At 51.2% G+C, this 9,984-nt stretch overlaps 1 protein-coding gene across 1 annotated transcript in view; it reads right to left on the bottom strand.

The window, feature by feature from the left end:
* Nucleotides 1-319: 319 nt before the first annotated feature.
* Nucleotides 320-9,984, bottom strand: part of PTGES (prostaglandin E synthase) — a 15,942-nt gene continuing 6,277 nt past the window's right edge. The window contains exon 3 of the mRNA XM_011931212.1: nucleotides 320-1,801. Coding sequence (XP_011786602.1) covers nucleotides 1,552-1,801 — 250 coding nt within the window. The 3' untranslated portion in view covers nucleotides 320-1,551. The remainder of the gene's footprint in view (nucleotides 1,802-9,984) is intronic.

The raw sequence follows: 9,984 nt of genomic DNA, 5'->3' as shown, positions 1-9,984 counted from the left end.
GGAGCTGATGATGGCAGCCCGCGAGCGGGGCAGCCCCGTAGGGAGGGGTGACTTGACCGGGGCAGGATTCGGGTGCTCCTGGCTCCCCTCGCCAGATGTCACCTTGTCCGCCCCAACGGGAAGCAGGAGGCTGCTGCTTGCTGTGTGATTAACACCCAGTCAGGGCGCGTTGGTGTCTGCGCCAGAGACCCTGTCCCGCCACACTGGCTCTAGACAGTCACCAGCAAGAACACCCAGCGCGCTGGAGCATCAGTCACGCTTGGGCAGCAGGGAACACCAAGAACGCGCAACCCAAGACGAGGTGCTGGGCGGAGCTGGTCAGACACTTCCATTTAATGACTAAAAATCACATATCTCAGGTCACAGGTCTAGGAGAAACCACACACACGCATACATAAGGATTCCACATCGAGGAGACATTTGCAGTTTCCAAACCTTGAAGATAACTGAAGGGATCAGAAAGTTCCTTTGAGTGACTGGTCACCCAAAGCTCCTGCTCCTCCACCCACAGCCCTTTGGAGGCACTCCAACTTTGAGAGGAGAAGGCTGAGCTTCCTGTGGGCCCCTCCCACCCACACCTGAGCCAGGGAGAAGACTCCAGCAAAGACATCCAAAGCCAAGGACAAGGGAAGCATCTGCCAGGGCAGAGGAGCCAGTCCTGTCCTCGGCTCACCCAGCTTCCATCATACAGGAACCCAAGACTCCAGCCTCGCTTCCACAGAGAACTGGCAGGGGTTCCCTGGCCTGGCCACCACAGGGACTCACATGGGAGCCTTTTAAAACTCCAGATGGTGGCTGAGCGCAGTGACTCATGCCTGTAATCCCAGCACTTTGGGAGGCCGAGGTGGGTGGATCACTTGAGGCCAGGAGTTTGAGACCCTCCTGGGCAACATGGTGAAACTCTGTCTCTACTAAAAATACAAAAATTAGCCGGGTATGGTGACACACGCCTGTAATCCCAGCTACTCAGGAGGCTGAGGCAGGAGAATCGCTCGAACCTGGGAGGTGGAGGCTGCAGTAAGCCAGATCATACCACTCCAGCCTGGGCAGCAGAGCAAGACTCTGTCTTGGGAAAAAAAAAAAAAAATCCCAGGCCAGTCTTGCCTCTAGATTGGCTGGGCCAGAATCTCTGGGGTGAGTCTGAAAAGTCTGCATTCTTAGCCTGGGATTCAGATGATCATTAGGTTTGGGAATCTTAGAGTCTCCCTTCTCTCTTTTCACTGTTAGGGAGGGAGAGGGAGTGGTGTTTTTGATGTTCTGTTTCTTTAGCTGAAGGATTTTCTGTCAATCTTAACAATCTGTCTTGAAATGGTTCCCGTCAGTCACTTCATGCGGGAATCTAAGGGGCTAAGAAACATACACACACACATACGCATACACACACACGCACACACACAGGCCCACTGGGCCCAGAGACCCATATGCGCAGCAGGCCACCTGGAAATCAGGACTCAGGGCCCACTACAATCTGGAAGGAACACCAAGTCCCCAGGTACAGCCGCGGCAGCTCTTGGCCCATGGTCTGGTGGCCAAGGAGGTGTCAGCTGCTGGTCACAGGTGGCGGGCCGCTTCCCAGAGGATCTGCAGAGCCATGGAGGCGCAGGGGAGCTGGGCCAGGGTGTAGGTCACGGAGCGGATGGGTGCCCGCAGCTTCCCCAGGTAGGCCACGGTGTGCACCACACGGCCCAGGAGGAAGACCAGGAAGTGCATCCAGGCGACAAAAGGGTTAGGACCCAGAAAGGAGTAGACGAAGCCCAGAAAAAGGAAGGGGTAGATGGTCTCCATGTCATTCCGGTGGGCCCTGGGGAGACAAGAGGGGTATAGTCAGTCAGGTGTTAGCTTTGGGGCCATAGGCCCTTCTGAGAGTGTCATGGAAGCTGGGGTGCTCTGCCCTGACAAGGCTTTGACCCACTGGGGGTCATTTCAGGCATACTAGACACTCAAATCCATTAATGGCCAGGTCAAGGAGATGGATACCCCAGAGTCTGGAAGAAGAGCAGCTCCAAGCTTATGTTTGCAAGCAGCTGAGGCCACGAGGCCACGTCATGGGCTGGGAGTCACAGAGGGCTACTGGTCTAGGATGCTCTTACCATACCTCTAGGGCTTGCCAGGACCCCACTCCTGCCATGCTATCTCCCACCTTCCTCTCTAGCCCTTGGACACCAGGCAGGAAAAGTGGGACTCAGAGGTGCTGAGTGCTTTACAGAGCCAACGAGTGGAGGAGCTGGGATTACAACCGAGTTCTGACTCGAGTTTGTGCTCTTTACCTCCAGAGCAGGACTTCTCTGAGTCAGGCCTGAGGTCATCCTCCTTCTGAATGCAGCTTCCTGGGCCCCTCCCGAACAGAAGGGGCTAGAGCCCAAGAGCAGGCCTTTGACATGAATGCTGGGCTATGTCCCCTGCCCCTAAATCTAACCCTAACCCTAACCCTAACCCACCCATCCTTTCAGGGACGATCATAACAAGATCCGCTTCCACTCACTGGCGTCAACCGATGACCAGCCCCCGGTGAAGCTCTTCATTCTACACATCATTTCCTGCCTCCTTTTTTGTTGAAAGTCATCAAGCATGTGCATTTATGTGGCGGAGGTGGGGGAGCTCTGTATAACCCCACCATAAATAAATGACCAAGAAAGAAAACTCAGAAAACTCACCCTCTTCTGCTAAGAGCTGGTTCACATTTTCCAGACTCCTACTAATGGCCTGCTTCCTTTATGAAAGGTGAGGAGGGTGAGTCCCATAAATTAGGGACTGAATGAGCAACTAAACCCGTAGATTGCCACATTGGAAGCTCAAATAAATAGGAATTCAGTGCCCAGGGCGTGACCTCCCCCAAGGACAGGCCATGCGTGTGAGGTGCAGGAACAGAAGCATGTTCTCCAGGCCTTCCTGCTGCCATGCATTCCACCAATAATGCCGTATCCTCGGGCCAGGCCCAGACTAGCAGCACCTGTGTGGGGACCCACTGCAGGGTCCTTCTCTTCCCTCCCGCTGGCAAGACGATTCTTGGGCCAGGGCGATGGTGTGTGGGCCTGACCGAAAGAAAGAGGGCAGGACAGGGAGGGAGCCTGGAGTGCTTGGCCACTCCACACCGTAGGAAGCTCTGCACCTTGTCTGGGGTGGGGATGGGCACGGAAGGAGACATCTGTGAAGAAGCCTGAATGATGAGAAGCTGGCACTGCAGGGGAAAAACTTTCCAGGAAGGAAGACCAGTGTGTGCAAAGGTCCTGAGGTCAGAATAAGCACAGCATGTTCAATGTGCAGAAAAGCGAGCCCACGGCTACGGTGTGGTGCACATGAGGGAGTGAGGCAGAATAAGAGTGGGAGAGGAATTCAATCTGAGTGTACAGAACTCCTGTAAACCCAGCAGGGCCTAGATCTTTCTCAGGCCAAATTCAGGACACAGCACCTGGCATCTGGGTCCCCATATCCCGAGACTGACATGAACCCCTCTTCTCCTTTTTCCCCAGATCCTGACCTTGCAACCCAGACACAAGGAAAGCAAGTCTGTGGTAGGGCAGGTCTCACCCAGCAGTGGGGAACACTGTGGCCTGCCTGTGTCAGAGAGGCTGGCTCTGGATAGATCCTGGGGTACTTCCTTCAGGGAAGACATGAGAGGGAGATTACAGACTCACGCCTGTAATCCCAGCACTTTGGGAGGCCAAGGCGGGCAGATCACCTGAGGTCAGGAGTTCGAGACCAGCTTGGCCAACATGGCAAAACCCTGTCTCTACTAAAAACACAAAATTAGCTGGCCGTGGTGGTGCATGCCTGTAATCTCAGCTACTCGGGAGGCTGAGGCAGGAGAATCACTTGAACCGGGGAGGCGGAGGTTGCAGTGAGCTGAGATCACACCACTGCACTCCAGCCTGGGCAAAAAGAGGGGAACTCTCTCTCAAATAAATAAATAAATAAATGAAATAAAATAAAAGAGAGGGAGAAACCAAAGACTGAGGCCACCTCCCAGTCAAGTAAGTCCTTTACCAGGACTCATGAGGAAAGGCAATAGGTGTTCCTCCAAAATCACTCCATCCTTGGCCGGGTGCAGTGGCTTATGCCTGTAATCCCAGCACTTCAGGAGGCTAAGGTGGGTGGATCATGTGAGCACAGGAGTTTGAGACCTACCTGGCCAATATGGCAAAATCCCGTCTCTAGTAAAAGTACAAAAAATCAACAAAAAAAATTAGCTGGACATGGTGGCATGTGCTTGTAATCCCAGCTACTCGGGAGGCTGAGGCAGGGAGTCACTTGAACCCGGGAGGTGGAGTTTGCAGTGAGCCAAGATCACGCCACTGCACTCCAGCCTGGGGGACAGAGTGAGTGAGACTCTGTCTCAAAAACAAAAAACAAAACAAAACAAAAATCACTCCGTCCTCTGGCAATGGAGCTGTGGGTACCCACATCCCGATACACCCTTGGAAAACCCATTTTTGATTATGTCCCAAAAGGAGGTCGGCCTGTCACAAGTGATTCCAAGGGAATGCCACCTGGATGAGGACTTTGTAATGTTTATTTGAAAGTTTCAGGGAAAGCGCAATCAGCATATGCAATCTGTTCACTCAGCCATTCCTTAAAGTTTGTGTTGATATTTTAAGAATAAGTCCTTCCAGAGGCTGAGGTGGTTGGATCACGCAGGAGATCGAGACCATCCTGTCTAATATGGTGAAACCCCGTCTCTACTAAAAATACCAAAATCAGTCAGGCGTGGTGGCAGGCGCCTGTAATCCCAGCTACTCAGGAGGCTGAGGCAGGGGAATCGCTTGAACCCGGGAAGCAGAGGTTGCAGTGAACCGAGATCGCACCACTGAGCCACTGCACTCCAGCCTGGGCGACAGAGCGAGACTCCATCTCAGAAAAAAAAAAAAAAAAAAAAAAGAGTAAGTCAATGTTTAGAAAGCTGTTAAGAGAATCACAGTACAGATAGTTCACAAACATAGCTAAACCCTGAAGAGTGGGTGAAAGAAAGAAGTTGGGGAAGACAGGGTGGGAAGGAGGAACAAAACAGGGAGAAGTTCGTGGCAGAAGTGGACCCTGCTCTGCCTGGCACGTCTGCAGGCTGGGGAGGAGCAGGCCTTGCAGGAAAACGCGGGGACTGAGCCCCACCTTCTATTTCCAGCCATTAGGCAGCAATTCAGCGGTCACCAGCGTGGGAGGAGAGGTGGTCAGGAGCTCTGACTGTCAGCCCCTGGGGCTGGCTGGCCCAGCCCCTCCTCCCTCGTCTGGTCTGTCTCAAACCGCAGAGGGGCCCCTCTGAGGCTGCAGTGGCCAGGGACAGGGAGCAATGGAGGCACCAAAGAATGATGGAAGAAAGCTCACCTCCCTCCTCCCACCTCCAGGCTCCAAACCGAGAGACATGGAGGCAGGCACGTACCACGGACATGCTCGGGTGAAATGCATCATTCAAATAATAACCACTTGTTTAAGGTAAAAGCCACCCAAAGCAAATTCCTACTAGACTGGACTTGTATCGCCTCCTGCAGCATCAGGCCTGCCGTCACCCTCCACAGACTTTTCCATACCAACTGCATTTGCCGGCACTAGGTGACAGCGGTGAGGACAGTGACCCCCAGAAGACCAGGACAGGGACAGTTGCTGGTCATTCCACAGGGTCTCCTCTTCTCTCCACCACCTGCTGGCATCCACGGTGGCAATTTCCTTGAATTTGTATCAGGGTTGATACAATGCAATGCCTGCTTCGTTTCAAAGACAGGTATACAAGACAGTGAAATCGCCTTCCCGTAGAGGGACAGCCTCAGGAGCAGAGCCGAGAGTGCCAGGCCCCTCCTCAGAGTGCCAAGCGAGTGGATTCCTGGAAAGTGCTTACAACACTCCTGGACACTGAGTAGGGAGATCTTTTTTTTTTTTTCTTTTGAAATGGAGTCTCTGTTGCGCAGGCTGGAGTGCATGGCGCGATCTCGACTCACTGCAACCTCCACCTCCTGGGTTCAAGCAATTCTCATGCTTCAGCCTTCCAAGTAACTGGGACTACAGGCGAGCCCCACCATGCCTGGCTAATTTTTGTATTTTTGGTAGACATGGGGTTTCGCCATGTTGACCAGGCTGGTCTCAAACTCCTGAGCTCAGGTGATCCACCCGTCTCAGCCTCCCAAAGTGCAGGGATTACAAGTGTGAGCCACTGTGCTCGGCTGAGTAGGGATATTTTAAGAAAGCCGCCATCTCCTCCATCGCCATCACCAGCCCTGTCCTGGACACCGTTGTTAAAGCTCACTTCGCCCTCTTGGCCTTGCCAGGCTTTCTGACTGCCCTCAGATGCTCAGGCCAAATAAATAAAAAGCACATTATGGGGCTGGGTGTGATGGCACACACCTGTGATCTCAGGCTGAGGTGGGAGGATCACTTGAGCCCTGGAGTTTGGAATCAGTCTGAGCAATATAGCAAGATCCCGTCTCTACAACAATAAAAATTAAAAAATGAGCCAGGCATGGTGGCACGTGCCTGTGGTTCCAGATACTCAGGAGGCTGAGGTGAGAAGATCGTTTGAGCCCAGGAGGTCAAGACATCAGTGAACCAGGATTCCACTGCACTCCAGTCTGGGCGACAGAGCAAGACCCTGTCACAAAAAATAAAAAATAAAAAAATAGAAAAAAAGACTGGGCGAGGTGGTTCACGCCTGTAATCCCAACACTTTGGGAGGCCAATGCAGGCGGATCACTTGGGGTCAGGAATTCGAGACCAGCCTAGCCAACATGGTGAAACCCTGTCTCTACTAAAAATACAAAAATTAACCAGGCGTGGTGGCGGGTGCCTGTAATCCCAGCTACTCGGGAGGCTGAGGCAGAAGAATTGCTTGAACCTGGGAGGTGGAGGTTGCATTGAGCCAAAACCACGCCATTGCACTCCAGCCTTGGCAACAAGAGTGAAAGTCCATCTCAAAAAAAAAAAAATTTTTTTTTTAAGCACTTCATGGTGTAGTGGGAAGGGAGTGTTAGGTTGGAAACCTCCAGTTCTGCTGTGGTGCTCATTAGCTCCATGGCCTCAGGCAGATCTCTCTCACTCTCTGGGCCTGCGTTCACTATGTACAAAATGTACATGCTGGATGACATCTAAGGGACTTCTGGGGCTGACATTTTGGGACCCAATTTCCTGACAAACCTGTTCACTCCGTTTAAGTCTATATGCTCCAAACAGAAATGCTCCAAGCTTAGGTTATGCATTTGCCTCCCTTCCTTGGGACCACACAGATAACCCCTCCGTGCAGTTCCATGCACCCAACCTCAGATTCTGGCCCAAACACACATTGCCAGGAACTCCGGATAGCTATCCTGAAAAGGTGGCTGGTCCTTGGCTTCTCCCAGAGCTAGGCTCACATTTGGACTCCAGCCTGTGCTAAACTGCAAGGCAGATTTATGCTCCAAGAACCAAGATTGAAGTGCTTTCCTGTTTGACAGAAGAGTGACTCGAATTATACCATAAACCCTGGTCTAATATTTAACCAACTATTGCTTCCAGGTGGTCTCCCCCTTCGGGTTCCAGCCAGTTCTCCGGTAGCAGATGGCAGGATATAGAATTCTCTTAGTTCTGCACGCTCAAGTTTCCATGATGTTCTGTGAAATCAGGTGGCGGAGAAAGGGCCCAGGGGACCCAGGCACTGCCCAGGTCTGACATGGACCCAGTATATAGTCGGCCTCCAGTAAGTCCTCACCAAATAGCTATAAAGTATTATTAGATAAGAGGCACTCAGAAAGTGCTGAAATGAATTTCAACCATTTAAGCCCCAGTACTATAGATGATGGGTTATTTTGGGCTGGGCGCAATGGCTTATGCCTGTAATCCCAGTACTTTGGAAAGCCGAGGCAGGTGGATCACCTGCGGTCAGGAGTTTGAGACCAGCCTGGCCAACATGGTGAAACCCTGTCTCTACTAAAAAAAAAAATACAAAAATTAGCTGGCGTGGTCACAGGTGCCTGTCATCCCAGCTACTCAGGAGGTTGAGGCAGGGGAATTGCTCGAACCTGGGAGGCGGAGGTTGCAGTGAGCCAAGATCGTGTCATAGCATTTCAGCCTGGGTGACAAGAGCAAAACTCTGTCTCGAAAAAAAGAAAAAGATTGGTTGGGTGGAAATGTCTTGGCACCACCCGGGTCTATTGTCTCTCCATGGGGCACGGTTACAGCCAGTAAAAATAAACCAAGTATCTGTAAGGTCACTTGGCCACTCCTGTGCCACATGAAAGCGTTGCTACATGAAACCTCTGCAGCCTGGGAGGAGCCAAAACGCATCCTCTTGGTGGCTTCTGTGAGCTGGCCCCGGGTGACCCACCATCCTGGCCTCCTGCTGCCTGGACAGCTCATTCCATCCTTCTCCACTGCCCAGGAGGGCCGAGACAGCCAGGGGCAAGAATGACCAATGGAAGTCATGTACGGAGAAGGCTTTTGCTCATGAAAGTACAGCCAGTGCTTAGCACAGTGTCTTGGACATAGTAGGTGTGCATTGATGGAGAGACGGACCTCATATGAAGGATTTGAAAGGGTGAAATAGCAAAGAATTTAACTTCCTACATGACACAGGTCTGTAATTTTTTTAAAACCACAAGTGGACATATTCTCATCAATGGCCAAGAAAAGCATAAGAAGAAAAACCCACAGACTTTCTTTCAAGTGAAAGAAATGTGTATTATTTAAATGACAGTGTCCCACCCATTTCCGCCTGTGTGCAGGGGAATGTGTTGAGACCTGTGCGACAGTTTGTCTCCAGCCTCAGCCTGTCCAGCTCCCCATCCTCCCCACTTCCCCTTCAAGCTCCTCCGATGACCCTCAACCCCTGAAGTGCCACCGCCTCACTCTCCAGGTCACTGGTGAAAAATGGCAGAGCAGAAACTGCCAAAAAAAAATTTAATATTGACTGTAATTATGTGAAATTAACATTTGGTCTCTGATGGGATTTTACAAGGCCAGTTTTTTAAGAATTTTTTTTTTTTTGGAGATGGAGTCTTGCTCTATACCCCAAGATGGAGCGCAGTGGCACAGTCTCGGCTCACTGCAACCTCTGCCTCCCGGGTTCAAGCGATTCTCCTGCCTCAGCCTCCCAAGTAGCTGGGACTACGAGCCCGTGCCACCATGCCCAGCTAATTTTTGTATTTTTAGTGGAGACAGCGTTTTGCCATATTGGCCAGGCTGGCCTAGAACTCCTGACCGCAAGTGATCTGCCGGCCCTCGAAAGTGTTGGGATTATAGGCATGAGCCACCGCACCTGGCCAAGAATCATTTTTTGAGTAACATTTACCAACAAGGAAAGTGTTCGCAAAATAATGTTAACAAAAGAAAATCAGAACTCCAAACTGGGTGTACCTAATGCAAGCCTAATTTTATAAAAAATATTTAGATATAGAAGACAAAGAGGAGTGAGACGCAAGTGTGAACCGTGGCTAGGACTGTGAGTGGTTCTCCTTTCTGTCTCTGTGCTTTTCCAATATTACCCAAATCGTCCGTAATGAGTTCTGATTTTTATAATGAGGAAATTCATTTTAATTGACCAGGGGGATGTTAAGCATATGAAAAGATGTTCAACTTCACTAAGAATAAAGAAGTGCAGGCCGGGCGCGGTGGCTCACACCTGTAATCCCAGCACTTTGGGAGGCCAAGAGATCGAGACCATCCTGGCTAGCATGGTGAAACCCCATCTCTACTAAAAATACAAAAAATTAGCCAGGTGTGGTGGCGGGCACTTGTGGTCCCAGCTACTCAGGAAGCTGAGGCAGGAGAATTGCTTGAACCTGAGAGGTGGAGGCTGCAGCGAGCCGAGATTGTGGCACTGCACTCCAGCCTGGGTGACAGAGTGAGACTCTGTATACAAAAATAAATAAATAAATAAATAAAGGCCAGGTGCGGTGGCTCATGCCTGTAATCCCAGCACTTTGGGAGGCCAAGACGGATGGATCACAAGGTCAGGAGATTGAGACCATCTGGCTAAAATGGTGAAACCCCATCTTTACTAAAAATACAAAAAATTAGCTGGGCATGGTGGTG

The sequence above is a fragment of the Colobus angolensis genome, unplaced genomic scaffold (genome assembly GCF_000951035.1).
Source record: "Colobus angolensis palliatus isolate OR3802 unplaced genomic scaffold, Cang.pa_1.0 Scaffold9, whole genome shotgun sequence".
NCBI lineage: Eukaryota > Metazoa > Chordata > Mammalia > Primates > Cercopithecidae > Colobus > Colobus angolensis.
Note: the sequence above shows the minus strand (reverse complement) of the source record. Positions and strands in the feature narration are given on the sequence as shown.